The 19,451-nt window shown below is 41.5% G+C and overlaps 2 protein-coding genes across 2 annotated transcripts in view; both read right to left on the bottom strand.

The window, feature by feature from the left end:
- CHST13 (carbohydrate sulfotransferase 13) overlaps positions 1-4,801 on the bottom strand; it is a 68,147-nt gene extending 63,346 nt beyond the window's left edge. The window contains exon 1 of the mRNA XM_061618402.1: positions 4,351-4,801. Coding sequence (XP_061474386.1) covers positions 4,351-4,444 — 94 coding nt within the window. The 5' untranslated portion in view covers positions 4,445-4,801. The remainder of the gene's footprint in view (positions 1-4,350) is intronic.
- A 9,843-nt stretch (positions 4,802-14,644) lies between these two features.
- Positions 14,645-19,451, bottom strand: part of LOC133380669 (uncharacterized) — a 167,624-nt gene continuing 162,817 nt past the window's right edge. Inside the window, exon 34 of the mRNA XM_061618400.1 lies at positions 14,645-15,533. Within this exon, the coding sequence (XP_061474384.1) occupies positions 15,386-15,533 (148 nt within the window). The 3' untranslated portion in view covers positions 14,645-15,385. The remainder of the gene's footprint in view (positions 15,534-19,451) is intronic.

Below are 19,451 nucleotides of genomic sequence, written 5' to 3'. Positions count from 1 at the left end.
TCTGGTAGACTGTGCACAGGACTAGAGCCCAGCAGAACAATCTAAACCCCACTCATGCAGTGGCATCACAGAGCCACATCCACAACTTTTCAATCCATCATGGTAAAAAAATAAAAAGTCTGGGAAAACTTATATCGACTCAGCTTGGCTAGCAGCTGAGAATGTCAGAGCAAAAACTGGCATATTGTTGAATCGTAGGCATTACACAGGCATGTTTCTCTGAAAGAGGAAGCAACATACTTTTGAGTACAAGTGCAGGACATGAGCAACAAAATTACAAAGCTTCTTAGTATGGCATTGTTTCGCTGTTCACCCAAACAACGTTAATTGGCAGATTAATCTATTCATTTGCTGGTCCCAGAATTTGACTCCGCTTTTAATTCAAGTGGGTCTTCTGTGGAAGCTTATTCACTGCTGATAGCTTTGTCATCAATCATCTGAACATTTGGGGCTTTTTATGTTAGAGAAAAGGTGAGCAAGAGGCAACATGATAAAGTTATGCAAGGCATGGAGAAAGTGGATAGAGAAATGTTTTTTTCCCTCTTACATAATACTAGAACTCATTGACATTTAATGAAGCTGAATGGTAGAAGATTCAGAGGAGAGAAAAGAAAGTACTTTTTCACCCAGTGCATAGTTAAACTACAGAACACTCCCATAGGAGGCAGTGATGGCCACCAACTTGAAAGCCTTCAAAAGAGAGTTACACAAATGCATGGAGGATAAGGCAATCAATGGCTCCAAGCCATGATGGCTATGCTCTGCCTTCATAGTCAGAGCCTTCTGAATACTAGTTCCTGGAAACTGCAGGAGGGGAGAGTGCTCTTGCACTCAGGTCCTGCTTGCAGGCTTCCCATGGGCATCTGGTTGGTCACTGTGAGAACAGGATGCTGGACTAGATGGGCCACTGGACTGATCCAGCAGGCTTTTATGTTCTTATCTCTTAAACCATGACTTTCCAGAAAAGAAAAGATCTCTGCTTTTACTACCCAAGAGAGATTGCTGCCTTCACAAAACAGCCACAGAACATCACAGTCTTAATAATCAAGAAAGTTAAACTCTAATTCGTTGAAACTCTTGCTTCTAGTTATATAGCTGCAATCCAATAAACATTTACTTGGGAGCTCAATACAATATAATGAGTATTTTAATGCTATTGAAAGTATGCTTAATGTTACGTGGACTGCACCCATTATAGGGATTAACTCAGTTCAAGATACAGCCTTTATACTCAGAACATAAATACAGGATGTGATTTACGCATATTCTGAATTGTTCTGCTGAAGTCAGATGCAGCCAGGGCCAAACTTGTGTGAAAGACATTTCTATGAGCATATTCCTAGCTCCAGAAAGGCACTGCATGCTTGCTCCCAAAGGTGTAAAACCTCATCCAATAGCGGCTATACTTGCACAGCCCCACTCAAGTGATCTGCAATAATGCTGATGAGCTGTTGTGGAAAGGAGCAGATTTAGTCACAGGGAGCATGGGAACTGGGACTGTATTCCATCTAGAAAGGATCCCCACACATTTTCTCTGCGAAGGCTCTTCACCCAGCAGCCTTGCTGAACCTTCAGGATTCAGGCCCTTCCCACTGCCCAAACAGGGATGATTGATGCTATTGCTGGTAATCTGCTTGGAGCCTTTTCCAATCTTTGGGTCCCCAGTTGTTGCTGGACTACAAGTCCCATCATCCCTGACCTTTGGCCATGCTGGCTGAGGCTGATGGGAGTTGTAGTGCAAAAACATGGTCCCAAGCTATGGTCTGAAGGCACATGAGGCCAGCACCCTGCTGAAGCTGAGCAGGGTCAGGTCTGGTCAGTGCCTGGATGGGAGACCACCTGGGAACCATATGTAAGCTGCCTTGGGTTTCTATCATGAAAATGAAAGGTGGGGTATAACTGTAACAAATAAATGAATGAATAACATCTGGGGACCCAAAGGTTGGGAAAGGCTGCTTAGCCCACTGATGTATGTGTGTTGAGTTAGATCAGAGCCAATGGTTACCTCTGTGCTGGAACCATACAACTTTTATACATCTGGGTGCCTTTCCATCTGGACTGTTTTGTCGTTAAGTGGTGCTCCCCACCAGTGAAAAGTAGTTCAGTAATGGAGCAGAGGGAAGCAACTTGGAAAAATAGCCATTCATGCCACTCTGTGTGAGGGGGAGCATCACACTGATTGGATGAAAGCTCAACAGCTGCATGCACAAAGCCATTCTTGGTCAGTAGTCCTTTACCTGCTGCCTGCGAGTAACCATCATTGAATTCAATGGGATATACTTCTGAGTATAGGATATATAGGACTGCATTATTGGTTTGCAATAGTCCTTAACACACACACACCCCAAAAAATAAGAGGAACCAGCTGGGTTTAGATCTGGGGAACCTCATGGTCAGTTCCATCTCTGCACTGCATTGGTGTTCATGCCAAGACCAGCTTTTTAATACAATTTTGTTTGCATAAGCATATTCTGTATTTCACAACCCTCTGCAAAAATGTGCTTTGATGAAGAAAGTGATCTTAGCTAGAAAATATGTAATATCTCAGAGTGAGCCCCCTCGGGCTATTTCTTTGATTCAACCTGAGAAGGCTTTTCCAACAAGTTGGTATTTGCTAACCAAAGTTTTTCATATATCTGATGTTAAGATGCACCATGCTGTGGTTCAGAAAATTTCACATGTAAAGCTGATTGTTTCCCACAAGCAGAAGGAACTCAGAGATCCAGAGTCACTTCATTTTCATCTATTTCAGTGGAATCTGAACTCAAGACTCTGATCCTCCAAGGCCATGATCTTCAAACATTGACTTAGAAGTTCCATCAAAATTATTGTGACTTGGTTCAAGAAAATACATCAAAGATGATGTGCAAAGCCCATTTTTGTTAGTAAGTATCAACACATTTGCATTCCTCTGCGACTCTCCATTTATCAAGGGCAGACTAGTGGGACCTGGAGTAAAGGTTTTTTCCACAGCAACCTCTGAAACTGCTTGCCCAAGAAGGCCCACCTAGTAACATCTTAGGGAAAGTTTGTGGCTCAGTGGAGGGGCATCTGCTTTGCATGCAGAAGGTCCCAGGTTCAATCCTCGGCATCTCCAGGTAAGGCTGGGAGAGATTCCTGTCCGAGGCCCCCATCTGCACTATACATTGAAACCAGTATCACGCCTCTTTAAACAGCCATGGCTTCCCCCAAATAATCCTGGGAATTACAGTTGGTTAAGAGTGCCAAGGGAGAGCCAGTGTGGTATAGTGGTTAAGGTGCTTGACTACAACCTGGGAGACCAGGGTTCGAATCCCCACACAGCCATGAAGCTCACTGGGTGATCTTGGGCCAGTCACTGCCTCTCAGCCTCAGAGGAAGGCAATGGCAAACCCCCTCTGAATACCACTTACCATGAAACCCTACTCATAGGATTGCCGTAAGTCGGGATTGACTTTAAGGCAGTCCATTTCCATTCTTTACAAAAACCTAATAACACCTGTTAATAAATGATAACAATAAACAGCATTGCATTCAGTCATCATAATTCTCCACTTTTTTAAGAAAGAAAGAAATGGGCTGCTTCCTACTCTTAGGCAGCTATGGAATAGCAATGTCCAGAAAGGTTAGGGTGCAACCCTATACACCCTTAAGATATGGCCCTTAATTTTTTTCATTTTATCATGGTTTTGGGGGGCTAATTAATATGAAATTGTATGTTGTTTTTAAGATAGCTAGGTTATTTTTTCTTCTATTGCATGGAATGCTTGGAAGGAAATAGATGTTAAAAGTTAATGAATTGATTTCTTAGGTTAAGTTTTGAATTGTACATGGCTGCAAACCCTTAGAGATGCATTTTGCTCTAACAGTCTGTCTCAAACGTTTAATAAAACAAAATGAATAAGGCTGTAGTCCTAACTCCACTGACTTAGTTGGAAGCCACACAGAATTCAGGACTCATTTCTGAGTTGACACCGTTAGGGTTGAAGCTGTAAGTCCCATTGAAGGCAACAGGGCTTACTTCTGAATAGGAATGTATAGTAGACTTGATCGGTTTGTTACAGCAAAGACGACAACTTCAAGAGTCTTAGAGTGCCATTCACTACATACTTACTTGGGAGTAAGTCCCACTGAACCCAATGGAGCTTACTTCTGAGTAGACATGTATTGGATTGCAGCCTTAGGCACCTTAAGGATAGGCGACTACCAGCTACCAAAGCTCCTCGGAAGTCTAAGCACTCAGCTAAACAGAAACTTTACAAAAAGAAGGCTTGACAAGGAAAGAGGTGAAATGAACCCAAAGTGAGCCCAGCTGGCTAACGAGCAGGCAGGCAGGAGCTTTGCCTGCGTGCGGGTGAATATTTAACTCACCTGGGTTGAGACTGCTCTGGAAGTAGAAGATCACCAGAAGCAGAGAGCCCAGACAAGTGGCCAGGACCATTCGGTACACCCTGCTTTTTCTCATTCTCTCTTCTATAAGGCATCCCCCGGGGGCACCTCGGCGCGGGAGTTGGGGGAAGTGGCCGGGCAGTCCCTGCCGCTCCTCATGGCCCGGCTTAGGTCTGGCGGTGGCGAGAACCCAAGCTCAACACCTTCAGCCCGCTCGGACTCTCAAGCAATAAAGCAGTCCTTGTAGTAGATTCCCCCAGGGCAAAGGGAAACCTCGGCACAGGGTAGGGCCGTACTAAACCGGGGGGGGGAGGGAGAAAGGGAGCAGGCACTTAGGGAAAGTGTGCCGCCCTGTGGAAACATTCCTTGTTACGCTCCCCACAAAGGTTACCCTGCATAGTCTCGTCAACGGGATCAGACAGAGTAAAACGAAGACGAGCTTGTGGCACGACTCATTCTGCAAACGTGGAAGGCGGCTCCCCCCGCCTCGGCCTGCCCCATGGATCTGTCCGGCTGAAGGGGGAGTCACTAGGCGCACGTAAAGCTACAGCGGGGCTAAGTGCTTGCTTTCCGAGTCGCTTACCTGAAACTCAGTCCTAGATCTTGTTATTATTTTATGCTAGAGCTCAGCTCCGGGACCGTGTAAAGAAAGACGACAGCATCTCTGAGCATGTGAAGAGTTCTTTTTATCGCAATTGAACAACTATAGCTAATCTTTCCTACGCATCTAGGATTAGCATTAAGCGGGGAAGGGTTTAAGAAGGGGTGCGGTAAGAACCGTTCGACTGTGGAACCAATTAGGTGAAGGGCCATAGTTCACTGGGAGAGCTCATGCGAAAGATTGCAGGTTCGATCCCAGGTAGGGCTGGAAAAGACTGGTGTCTGAAACCTCGGAGAGCTGCCACCAGTCAGTGTTGAGTCGACAATACTGAGCTAGGTGGACTTTGGTCTGGCTCGGTATAAAGCAGCTTATGTTCTCCTCTGGATGACCTCAAACAGAGGCTGGATCTGCTCTGATGCTCCAGCTCTAGATTTCCTGCCTGGAGCAGGAATCTAGAATAATCCACCTCCAAATCTATGATTCTGTTTTAGTGCTGTGGTTCACCATTCATCCCTCCTCTTCTTAGAGTTAGTTGTTCAAAGCAGACCTTTCTGGACTGCAACTCTCACCATCCATGTCCATGGTCTGTGCTGGCAGGAGCTGATGGGAGCTGGAGTCCAACAACATCAGCAACCCACTCTTGGCTTAAAGGTTGGATGATGGTAGCACACCCCAGAGGAGGGCCCAGTCTTATCAGTAACAACTTGTTGGGAAGTAGAATCTGACCAGGTTATGGTCTGAAGGCACATAAGGTCAGCTCAGCAGGGTCAGGTCTGGTCAGTGCCTGGATGGGAGACTGCCTGGAAACCATATGTAAGCCGCCTTGGGTTTCTATCATGGAAAGAAAGGTGGGGTATAAATGTAATGTAATAAAAATAAATAAATAGCTTCAAAGCAAAGCCATTTGTTGATATTTCACCCAAGAGGTGATTCCTCCTGTAGGCCTACTTCAGAGTATTCATCCCGATTTGCTTGCACAAAACTGACACAGTGGTTAGACAATGTCCTTCATTGATCATTTGTTTGGATTTGTTTGTGATAGGTTAACAACACAATGAGCATTCATCCTGGTCTCATCCTTATTTGCTTGTGCAATGTTTACTCACTAATCATTTGGTCATACCACTTTTCAGTACATTTCCGTGACACTTTCCTAACCACAAAAAGTCTGCTTTTGTTTTTAAAAAGTGGATTTGTTGTGCTAGTGTGGCAGAGAGCTTTAATCCACTTTAATTGCTTAAACCTAAAGTTCCAGATCAAATGCGAAGATGTATCTCTGAACACTAAAGTCAGGATAATTCAGACCATGGTATTCCCGATCTCTATGTATGGATGTGAAAGTTGGAGAGTGAAAAAAGCAGATAAGAGAAAAATCAACTCATTTGAAATGTGGTGTTGGAGGACAGCTTTGTGCATACCATGGACTTCAAAAAAGACAAAGAATTGGGTGTTAGAACAAATTAAACCAGAACTATCACTAGAAACTAAAATGATGAAACTGAGGTTATCATACTGTGACATAATGAGAAGACATGATTCACTAGAAAAGATAATACTGGGGAAAACAGAAGGGAGTAGAAAAAGAGGAAGGCCAAAAAAGAGATGGATTGATTCCATAAAGGAAGCCACAGACCTGAACTTACAAGATCTGAACAGGGTGGTTCATGACAGATGCTCTTGGAGGTCGCTGATTCATAGGGTCTCCATAAATTATAATCAACTTGAAGGTATATAACAACAGAAAGTTCCAGTATGCACTTGAATCTCTCCTGCAAAATAGTGACAGTCTGGACCTTTTGACTCTGAGATAAAAAAATAATTTTAAGTCCCCACGCAAGTCTCCCATATGCAGGATAAAGCTGGATCATAAATCAGAGGTGCAGGTGATTGTTGTGGTGGTCATAATTGGTGATGTTACAAGTAGTATCCTGTAGGTGTTCCTTCCCTTAGCTTAGCGCAGTGTGGCACAGAATAAAAAACAGACCAACAAGTTCCTTTCTGGGAGGCTGCACGTTCATGTGGTCCTGGTGAGCCATAGGTTAGCTTACCACAGGGATGGACAACCTCTGGCCGGGGGGCCAAATGTGGAGACAGTAACCTACTATACAAAGGCAAAATCCATATTCATTGCTCTGCTCTCTTTCTCCTCTGTCCCTGCCCAAAGCAGGCACGTGGCCCCCAGAAAGTTGCCTGGAAGGGAACGTGGCCCTCAACCTGAAAAAGTTTTCCCATCCAGCTTACTGTGACGTGCAAATGCAGAATTCTAAACCTGTTTTAGAGGTAAGCAAACTGGAAATTGCAGTGAGACATGTATAATTACTTTTTTTTAGTGCTGTAGGAACATAACATAAGAACATAAGAAGAGCCTGCTGGATCAGGCCAGTGGCCCATCTAGTCCAGCATCCTGTTCTCACAGTGGCCAACCAGGTGCCTGGGGGAAGCCTGCAAGCAGGACCCGAGTGCAAGAACACTCTCCCCTCCTGAGGCTTCCGGCAACTGGTCATTATTTTGATTTCACACCAGTATGCCAGATTTTTGCATGACTGAATAAATTGTTTTAAAATTTGCATTTTTATAAGAGTGTCATCTGCTGAAATCCAAGCAACAATGCACTTTACAGGAATGTTGTTTGCCCTTGGGAATCATACTGATATGGTTAATGTTTCATTATCTGTGCAGTGCCTGGTAAATTGCTTGTGGGAATGACAGAAAGTTATGACACCTCATTTTTCAAACCAAATCTTGGTATTTCAGTTAATAATTTCAGTAGGATTGAATGAGTCCTATCGCTGTGGGCCTGGGCAACCGTTTGTTTTACATTAATAATTCCTTCCATTCATGTGAAAGGTTTTGTCATGAAGTACTTTTAATGGAAAATGCATGGGCTTTCCCATTCAGTTAAATGGAAAGGGCAATTGTATGTATTTTGTGTATATAAGAGCTTCAACCTACATTCCTCTTGGGTGTGCAGAGCTGTTCACCCTACATTGAAGTGAATGGTGAAACCTACCAGGCAGGAGCTCTATATGTGTATCAGTCTCCCAGATAGGGACAATAGTAATTCTGCCATAAAAAGCATTCAAAATGAAAATCATCCCACATAAACATGAGCATAAATCCTAACTGCTTCAGGCCTATGGTGGGATTTGCCATATGGTTCTTGCTGTATCTTCAGCGTTGCCATCATTCTCTCCTTTTGTTCCGCTAGATCCAGAGTTTTTTTATAACCTCAAATTTGTTTTACACAGAGAAATATTTCTATTTGTTATGGATTTTTTTAACAAAAAATCCTAGGCACATTCAAATGAGATCTACAGACATTAGTTGTACTTAGTTGAATTGGAATATGTTCAGGCAATAGTAATGTTTCTGAGTATCCTTCTCCACTTGAAAATTATGCATTAAGAAAGAAAGAAGGATGAAGCATCTTCTGTTTTGTTTAAAATGGCTCTAAGGTACAATGCCTCTGAGAACATGTAGAGTGTTGAGGTCTGTGGGAAACAGCTGTTTTTTAAAAATCAGTATTAGGACTGAGAATGGGCATGATACCACCTTAACAAAACACACTTTGTAATCGGGAAATAAAAAAAAGGTATACATAATTGTTTTTCTTTTTTGTTTCACGTGTCTCTTCTGTTAAAGGACTAGGAGGAGGATGAAACAGGCAACGACTTGCCAACTTTAAGCAATATTGTTTTGGGATTTTTTGCAATACGTTTAGATTCACTATGCTATTTCTAGGCTGGCAATATTGTAGAACTACTGACACATCTGTTTAGGAATAGAAATCAAAGCCACATGTACCATTCAGCAAAAAACGTTCAGGATCTTTTGCTTCAGAAAATATCCCTGGAAAGAGTTTGACACAGACTGGAACTTAGGTTTATTCCATGACACGTTGGTCAATTCCAAAATAGATTTCAGGAAGTCAGTCATTGCTGCCTCTTATAGCTTCTTTGCTAGTGCAATTAAAAATAAAAAGCAGCTGCTTTATTTTTCAAAGCAGGGCTAGAGCAGGATGAAACCAAATTACAGGCTACAGAATTCCTCTCTCTATGAGGTGCTCACATCTGTTCAAAACATGCTTGTATTTTACAGTACAGAAACCATCTTAATTGAGCTGCTGGCAAGCGAAGGTCTTATTTGCCATATGCATTCTGAAATGCAATCCTGTGGATTTTAAAAATCAAGATGTCCATGTCACAGGGAATGTAGCAAACTTAAAAGCCACTCCAGCTCAAGTTTTTTGTTGCTTTCTGAACAATAGCAAATAAGTACAAAGTAATAATATCCCTAGCATTTCCATAAAGCCTGAAGAAAATTTCACCCCCACCCCCCAAAAAACCAGTGTGAAATGCAGTGCAAGGAGGTGTCATGACAAAAGGTTCACATTTCTACAACAGCATTTATAAATTATTAGTATATTGACTTAACAGTAAGAAAGGGTTTCTAGATTGACATCTAGATTGATCTTTTATTATACCAATAAATAATGATAGAGTATGTGTGCTGGTTCTTCCCCTCCCCCCACAAATCTACAATTGAGCACAACAGATGTACTTGCCTCCAATTCAAATACTCCCAGTTTTGCCCCATCCCTCCAAGCTTTAAGCTGACTTTGAACAAGAGCCCAAGACTTGTACTGCAAGTTGTACATCTGTTACTTTGTATTTTATGGCTCACCATAAACCTTAGTTTTCAGCAGTGTGTATTCAGCAGTTCTCTTGTGTGCTGAAACAGTCATAGTGCAATATTCCTCCTGACATCAGGAAGTTGCAGTTCAGGATGGTGGGAGATCAGTTGTTGAGATTCTAGATTTAGCAAGTGGAACCCTGTGAAAAAACTACACAGGGTAGGTGGGTGGACAGAATGTGACCTCCAAAGCAAATTTCTCTTCTCCCATCTCTTTAGAGAAGGGGCAGGCTTCATTACAATTAAAAGGATCCTGTGTGTGAGTCAGGCTGAGAGAAAAATGCATACAAGGATCTTTTGGTCTATTAGGAGGCTATTGTCTCATAGTTCAAAGGATGGGGGTGGGACTGGGCTTCAAGAATGTCATTCTGAGGGTCCCCTGCCCCAGAGTCCTTTTATCTGCAAATGTGCACACATCTCAGTTTAAAATATGCTATTGGGGAGCAGCTGGGAGGGCATGCATCTGAGGGTATGCATTTTCCAATTCCCCCCTTTCCTTTAGACTCCATACTCTTCTTGCTTCCCTTTAGTCTGTCTTTCAACCTGGTCAGCTAAGGGTTCACACTTGTGTTACCAATGATCCAAAAGAGCATAAAGGGAGTACCAATATGCAGCTTTTAGGTCCAGCTGGATTTTGGAAAAGAGAGCAGGCTATGAGCTAAACAACTTTGTTTTAACTCAAAGTGAAATCGACCCACAGAAGATGAGTCTTTTTATTCATAACTACTTCAGTCCAGTCCTCAAGTGATCACCAGCAGTTTCAAGGCTAGCTCAACATAACTGTGGCACAAAGAAGGATTCGTGACAGGACCACACAAAGTAATTCCAAGTGCATTTTTCTCCTCCCTTCCCTAAACCACTAACCAAGCATGCAAACAAAAGAAAATATGTTATAACCATCTACTGAGGTAACACAAGTCTAGCATGTCGCAATGCATTTTAGGCTTTGTTGGACAGTAGCATGTGACAGTAATGCAGCTGAAGTGCACACAATAGTGACGTGTGGTGTAGTGGAGTCACCCCTTCACTGCTGCTTATCTGAATGGGGTGGAGCTGCTGAAAGGTCAGGGCTGCAGCAATGGGAAGAATCTTGTTGCAGCCCCATCCAGGCAAGCAGCAGTGATGCTGGGTTTTAAGGGGGTGTCTGCTCCAGCACATGTGCCATTACTGAATGCAAAGCCTGGCTGCACTAAGCAATAGTTCTGCTGAACTAGTTCTGTACTTTTCAACTTGTTCATTAATGACCTAGAATTAGGAGTGAGCAGTGAAGTGGCCAAGTTTGCTGACGACACTAAATTGTTCAGGGTTGTTAAAACAAAAAGGGATTGTGAAGAGCTGCAAAAAGATCTCTCCAAACTGAGTGAATGGGTGGAAAAATGGCAAATGCAATTCAATATAAACAAGTGTAAAATTATGCATATTGGAGCAAAAAATCTTAATTTCACATATACGCTCACGGGGTCTGAACTGGCGGTGACCGACCAGGACAGAGACCTCGGGGTTGTAGTGGACAGCACAATGAAAATGTCGACCCAGTGTGCGGCAGCTGTGAAAAAGGCAAATTCCATGCTAGCGATAATTAGGAAAGGTATTGAAAATAAAACAGCCGATATCATAATGCCGTTGTATAAATCTATGGTGCGGCCGCATTTGGAATACTGTGTACAGTTCTGGTCGCCTCATCTCAAAAAGGATATTCTAGAGTTGGAAAAGGTTCAGAAGAGGGCAACCAGAATGATCAAGGGGATGGAGCGACTCCCTTACGAGGAAAGGTTGCAGCATTTGGGGCTTTTTAGTTTAGAGAAAAGGCGGGTCAGAGGAGACATGATAGAAGTGTATACAATTATGCATGGCATTGAGAAAGTGGATAGAGAAAAGTTCTTCTCCCTCTCTCATAATACTAGAACTCGTGGACATTCAAAGAAGCTGAATGTTGGAAGATTCAGGACAGACAAAAGGAAGTACTTCTTTACTCAGCGCATAGTTAAAGTATGGAATTTGCTCCCACAAGATGCAGTAATGGCCACCAGCCTGGACGGCTTTAAAAGAAGATTAGACAAATTCATGGAGGACAGGGCTATCAATGGCTACTAGCCGTGATGGCTGTGCTGTGCCACCCTAGTCAGAGGCAGCATGCTTCTGAAAACCAGTTGCCGGAAGCCTCAGGAGGGGAGAGTGTTCTTGCACTCGGGTCCTGCTTGCGGGCTTCCCCCAGGCACCTGGTTGGCCACTGTGAGAACAGGATGCTGGACTAGATGGGCCACTGGCCTGATCCAGCAGGCTCTTCTTATGTTCTTATGTTCTTAAAAGGGAGGAAAGCATGTTTGCCAATATTTTTAAGGACACTTGCAGTCTTGAGAAGAAAAACAAATAGCTTGTAGATAAAGGAAGAAAACAATCCCTAAGAGGGTTTACAAAATTGGGGATAAGTGGAAGGAATAATCTTGCTGGTATTCAGAATCTTGGGAATGGTATAATTCCCATGCTCTAGTTTTACAGGGAAAGTGCCCAGCTTGTAGAAGTTTAAGAACATTACTGCGGATGGTGAGGCTCTTTATTGCTCATTTCCAGCACCATTTCAATAACTTCTCTTTTCATAATTTACCCTCACAAATAATCAGCTGCGAGATAGGCTTTCCATGCTATAAACCTGACCTCCCCATCTTCTTCCCCCATTTCCTTTACGACAGGAATGGAGAACTTGTGGCCCTCTAGAAGTTGTTGGAATCTAGCTACCAACAGTTTCAGTCAGCATAGCCACTGGTTAGGAGAAATGATGGGAGTTGTAGTCCATGAACATCTGCAAGGCCACAGGTTCCTCATCCTTGCTTTAAGGCAAGGAAGGGTTCAGCACATTTAGCTTCCTTCCATCATCTCTTCTCCAGCCTGGAGCCCTCCATATGTTTTGGACTACAACTCCTATTAGTTAAAGCCATAACAGCCAATGGTCAGGGACGATAGAAGGTGTGGTCCAGGAATATCTGGAGGGCACAAAGCTGGGGATGGCTGCCACAGTCTGTTGTTTCAAGTTACTTTGCCACTTCATTGATCTATGAAGACATTGTGGCTGTTCAAAAAGTCTTCCAATTTCTACATTACACTCCCTCATAAAATAATAATTCAATACTGTCATATGTGATTTATTCAAAGCTTTACCTAAATGCAACCAGTACCATGATGGAGAAAGAGTGTGTGCATGTGTATGCACATAAAGCAAATTATAGCCTCTGTGGCTCAAGCTGTGCTTGAAATAGCACAGCACATGAAGTCTGAATGTGCTGGTGTTTTGAGAACTGATGCAGGGTTTTTAAAATGACCTGAGAAGAAAACAGTGCTGCAAAATAGGGCCATACAATATTAGGCCCAATTTGGTACCAGACTCTTACATGTACTACTGTTTGTGCACAGGAGGAGTGCCAATAGTGGCAGGGGATAGGGTTGGCTCCTTTATTTCTTAACCAAGTTATCTGACTGGGCCATTATGTTCAAACTGGTGGCTAAATGTAAAACAAGTATAAATGTAAATTGGTAGTAATTTTTAAATTTATTTAAATATGTTAAGATATGAAACCCTCCTTAACCATAGCCACTTAGGGCCAAACAGGGTGTGTTGCATTTAACATGCACATTAAAAAAAAATCCAAATAGCAGGGGGAGGGGATCACACCAGATAGAGAGGGGCTGCTGTGGTACTGATGGAAACTGTTCATTTGAAACTTGTTTGCAAATCTGCAAGATGAAATCTTGCATTGCTGCATGTTAAATACAAAGGCACATAAGGTCATGTCTACTTTAATCCTTAGATTAGGTGATGATCCCATAAAAACTAAATGATAGCAGGAGGGAAAAGAACATTTAATATATATTTAAATACAGAGTAATTTAAAACATACAGCTGAATCCCTCTTAGAGATTCCAAACTACTGAATGCTTGCCCAAACACAAAAATTATACAACAATGTGCCAGCTTAGAAAGAAATAAGAAGAGAGTTCGGAGCTGAAGAGAAACCAAGGAAAATGCTTTTCAGTGCATGCCTTAGACATTTTAACACTTGAAGCTAAAAGTAAAAATGGTGCAAAGTTCATTTTATTAATGACTCTGTTGCCTGAAGCAACTGCTTCAAGCTGCTTAATTGTAAACCCAGCACTGATGCTTCTATGTATGCCTTTAGTCTCTATGATATGTAGAGACCAGACACATTGTATCCAGAAGACAGCTGAAAGTGACCAAATGCTCAGAGTGCAGTTAAAAAACAAAATCTTGTACATGGAGAAGACAAATATTGATAAAATATTGTTTTTTTAAAAAAAGCATCATATTTATTGATTTAGCAAAATTATACTGAATTTTTGTGGTGATTTTGTAAGCAACTTTAAGACAGCTGGGAGTATAACCAACTGAAGGAAGGCAACCTATAGGACAAAGTAGGAAATAGCAATGGGGACATGCTTAGCCCATGTTATGGTTGCTCAGTCCTGTTACTGTAATGTTTATACTTTAAAAATATGTTTTACTCCTGCCATAATTATTGGATACAGCAGTTTCATTAGTTAATCTTTGGATTAAATATCTGAGCTCTGTGGTCCTTCTGAACTTTACTAGCTACATTGTTGCTGTACTGATTCAATTAGCATATATTAAGGTGTTTTAAAAGAGGCAGGGCCTAGTGGTCTTTAATACTAGCTCAAAATTAGGATTCCAGGGGGAATGGAACCCAATTAGGTAGGCTTGAGTATTGTGAGACTTCCAGCACTCCCTTACAAATTACATAATTGCAGATGAGTGGAGGAAAGAGAGCAAGAGTGTGTGTAATTTGTGAGGAAGTGCTAGAAGTCTTACCCAAACTATTTTTGAGATGAAAGTCTTCACAAGGTGACTATCCCTCTTAGTAGTCACATGGATGAATCAGTTCTAGATGATATTAGATTTCAGAATTTATTAACAGCAGTGGGGACCATCCATGTTGCTACCAATTTATCCTGATGAAGGAGGAAGAGCATCCATAGGAACAGATCATTTACAAATTGACAGCCCAAAAACATATGGTGGGGTGACTGTAGGCAAGCCAATAGTTGCTCAAAGCCCACTTGCAATTTTTGTTTTGTAAAAAAAACCTTATTTGAGCTTTGGGTGAGACTTCCAGCACTCCCTGGAATTAACTCCTTGTAAGCAGTTAATTTTATTTCTTGCATATAGATGAGTAGAGGAAAGAGAACAAGTGTGTGTGTAATTTGTAAGGAAGTGCTGGAAGTCTCACCCAAAGCCCAAGTGAAGTTGACATCAAGGAAGGATATTACTATCAATCCTACAACTGTAGGCTATGAGCATCTGTACCTATTGATTTCTGGCTTTTAACCCAATTAGTAATTCATTCATAAGTAGTTTTCTGTTTCACTGTTAGTACATATTTACTAAATACTTTGGTGCTCGGTGCTGAGGAAAATAATTTATGATGTATCCATGTGAGAATCTATTAAGAGTGACAAAGAGCACATCATAAAAATAATACATACTGCAAAATGAACTGAGGGTTCAGAAAGTGGTGTTATTACTTGGCTAACCAACCTTGAGTCCTGTTCAAACAATATGAAGGAAGATAGCACCACCCATACAAGTTTCGGAGGAAAGCATGAAGAATGTTATGTCCAATGAACCTATAAAAGGAGCAGATGTTGAAGGCATCTCATTCACTAAGACAAAGCTGCTGAAAATTACAGGGAAGTCTAGTATGGCTCCTGCATGTTTGAGAAGAGAGAACGAAGAATCTTTTCTTTTTGTCTAGGGAAACGAGTGCTGAGTAACTTGCTCTCCAGTGGACTCAGAGAAGGAGTAGAAGGTACTGAAATTGGGTCATTCACTAAGATGAATCTCCTGGGAACAGGGGGAGGTGGAGAGGAGACAGATCATAAACTGGTCAGCAACTATTTTTGAGAAGAGGTGATATCAGTGTAAATCCTAAAACATGATGACAGTAAGTCCTAGAAACAATAATAGGTAATGAAAAGAAACGAGACAGAAAATACATGACTTTAAAGCTTTCAGACTATATTATTTTCCATGGGCTATCTCATAACATTGAAGATTTTTGTTAGCAAAAGTGATGACAGGTAAGTACAGAACTTTGGGGCTCATAATGATTGAAGTTCATTACAAGCTGGGCCAAAACTCTATTAAGTTTGCCTGCTGCCATAGCTCCCCACAACTGCAGCTGCTTCCCCCCACTCCTTACCTTGTGATGGCTAGTTGGCTACACTAATAGAGTGGCATCTTCACAAGATAGGGTTGCCAGGTCAGAAGCATCCCAAACCCTGAGATTTCAAAGGCAGGCCCAGTGATGTTATTAAGCATCAACCACAGTTGCTTGGAGTATACCACTCAAACAAAAGGAAAAAATTGACTGGAGACTTTGGTTTTTGGGGGGTCATCTCTGGTTCTCCAGATGAGTCACCCCAACCTCCAGACTCTTAGCTTTCATTTTTACAAAAATAAGTTCCTAGGTGGTCTGGTTCAAGAGATGTCAGTCGCCCCCCCCCCCAACTTCTGTTAGAAGTGGAATACTCTAATCTCTGCTCTTTCAGGTTTTTAACCAAAAAGTGAAATCAGTGTTGTTATTGATGAGAGATTTACTGACCTCCAGGCTATGGCTAGAACCCATTGCAAATACTGAAAACAGTTTCCTTTTCCTGCTTGTCTTCACATCAGAAGTTGAGTGAGTATACAGTAGGGCCCCGCTTTACGGCGTTCTGTTTTCCGGTGTTCTGCTGATGCAGCAGCTTTCAATTAGGGGAAATTCCCCGTTTTAAAGCCGATTTTGCACTTTTGCGGCATTTTCGCGTGATGTGATCCATTATAGTCAATGGGTTCCGCTTTACGGCAATTTCCACTTTACGGCGGGGCCCAGGTTCCTAACCCGCCATATAAGCGGGCCTTACTGTATAACTTGCAGCAGCAGCAAGATTGCCTTTATACAATAATATAGCAGTAAATCAAGATCTTGGTAGGCACGCACAGTAAACAGTTTCAGTTGTGATTATAATAAAAGTGTATATGCAGGGTTTTTGCTAATTGCAAAATAGAGCATTATACATTTTATCTTTCAAATAATTTTTGAACAGAAATTTGAAAAAGTGTACATGCTGCAGCTTATGATGTCATTACAATGAGTTATACCTTTCTAATGATAAGGAGTCAAACAAGTTTACATTTTCTTAGGCTGTTGAAGAGGGCAATTTGCCTAATTCATAGCCTGTTTTGAAAACCTTCCCAATATGATGCTTTAATCCTATACTCACTTTTCTGGGAGCAATGCTAATCCCACATACCTGGGAGTAAACCCCATTGAATTCAGTAGAACTTACTTTTGAGTAGATATGGTTGAGTAGATTGTGCTGTAAATCAATGGGACTTTTGAGTGAACATAGCAAAGAATTGTGCTGTAAATCTTTCCCCCTCCAATCCTTTTTTTAAAGCAATTAGGCAGGGTTTGCTTAGGTGTCACTACTTCTACTTGGTAGGAAACTAATACTGATTTTTTTTCTTTGAAGTTCTGCAATGACTAATTAGTTTTAACAACCAACTATTATATGGAGTGTATGTATTTTTACATCTCCAGTGTGTGTATATATGGAATCTTTCCAACAAACGAAGTAGGGTTGGAAACCAAGGCAGCTCACAAGACATAAAGCCTTTTAAAATCCAATAACCATCAAACAAGTATAAAACAGTTGTAAAACAGCTTAAAGAGACATGATCCTGAATTTTGGGTTGGTTGAGGGAAGTTGCTTATCACTTGAGGTTGCAGTCCTGTGCATGTTCCCCATTGAGTAAGCCCCATTGAATACATTGGAATTTGCCTCTGAGTAAACATGCATAAGATTGTACTATAAATATCTTTACAGGTTGTGTAAATAATAAACATCTTTGACATTCATACTTACATAAATATTTCTTCATACTATGTCTCGATATGTATCTGATTTCACACTATGGTTGTACATTATTATTTCCTCTACATTTTAAGTGTGCCCTTCTTGATTGGGGTGGTCATGCTCCCCCATTGTTTTCACCCTGAGGGGCAGATTAGGCTGAGAGATGCTGAGTAGTCCTTGATCACCAAGTGAACCTTGCAGCTAATTTCCATTTTAAAAAATAATGACAATGATTTATATGCAGGCAACGTTTATGAAATAATGCATTTAAAGCACATCCAACTTGCATTTAAAGTGCATGACTTTCCCCAAAGAATCATGGGAAGTGTAGTTTCCCCCTCACAATTATAGCTCCCACCACCCTTAATAAACTACACTTCCCATGATTTTGTGGAGGGATTCATGTGCTTCAAGTGTATATTGAATGTGCTTTAAATGCATGATGTAGATCTTCCTTAGGTATTATGTGCATTCATTAGTGAATTGAAAAGAACAATTTTAAAGATACTTTTTTAAACAGGGGAAGGCCTGTAGCTCAGTAGTAAGGCACATGCTTTGCATGTAAAGTTACAAAATTCAGTCTCTGAAAAACACTAGTGCCTGGAAGCCTAGAGAGCCAATGCTAGTCCATGTCATCTGTACTGAGTTAGATACTACAAATGGTCTGAATCATTTAGTCCTAAAAGAGGAAAGAGACCTAAGGGCCACAGTGACTCAGAAATTTATTTATGTATTTTAGTTACAACATTTATATACCACTTTATTGTAAAAAACTTCAAACTGGTTTACAGAAGGAATTAAAACAAATTATTGGCAACACCAGTTAAAAACATTCAAAAGAATAAAACCAACTATGAGTTAAAAACAGATAAAAAGCATAATAGCTTCTACATGCCTGGGTAGGCTTGCCTAAACAAATGTTTTTAGCAGATGCCAAAAAGAGTACAATTAAGGTGCCTGCCTAATGTCAATAGGCAGGGAGTTCCAAAGTGTAGGTACTGCCACACTAAAGGATCAATTTCTTACAAGAGCAGAACAAATGCTATGTGGCGCCTGTAACATGGAAAGCACACCTTGAACTTGGCCTGGCAGCAAATTGACAACCAGTGCAGATTTCAGAGCAGAGGTATTATCTGCTGATTGGGTCTCACTGATGTCAGTTAATTGTGCCACAGCATTTTGCACTAACTGCAGCCCTGGGTCAGGTTGTGCTGTGTGGGAATTTCAATGACCTTGGTTACCTGGCTGCCAGGTTTTTTTAGTTTTTACTTTTGATGAGGAACACTGACTGGGTGCAACATGCTGAGTTTTCTGCCTTACTCATAGGAATCTTGTGGTGGTTGTTACGGTATTGCATTTAGGAAATCATCACTGTCTTTTCTTTTTCTTTTTGCATTTCATTTATCTCTGCCCTCACTCCCTTACATACAGAGAAGCAACAACAGGGGCTCCATGCACTCAGCTCAAACCCCTTAAACCCACTAATGATGCACCTTGTTGGTTGCATCACCATTTGTTTCTTGCCCAATAGTGGTAAAAGAGAATTCACATATTGGGACTTGTGGCTTCAACTGCTGTTGTTTCTAAGCTACTGCCTATGAAGATAGACCAAACCATATGTGTTTTCTCCCTGTCAATTACTACTCACTAGAATTGGGTTGGCTGTCAAAGTGAGTTTATAGAAGCCCACATGGTATTTAGGAAAGGGTAGAGAATCTTCTTAACTCTTACTAATTTCTCAAACCTCTTTCTGCAGTGAAGGATCAAGTCTATAAAGAAGTTTGTAGCAGCCATGTTAAAAGGCAGGCAGGACAGTCCAGGCAGGGGGTTGCCAACTCTGCTTTGATATTGATATCTTAGT

This window comes from Rhineura floridana, chromosome 3, assembly GCF_030035675.1.
Source record: "Rhineura floridana isolate rRhiFlo1 chromosome 3, rRhiFlo1.hap2, whole genome shotgun sequence".
NCBI classification, from domain to species: domain Eukaryota; kingdom Metazoa; phylum Chordata; class Lepidosauria; order Squamata; family Rhineuridae; genus Rhineura; species Rhineura floridana.
Note: the sequence above shows the minus strand (reverse complement) of the source record. Positions and strands in the feature narration are given on the sequence as shown.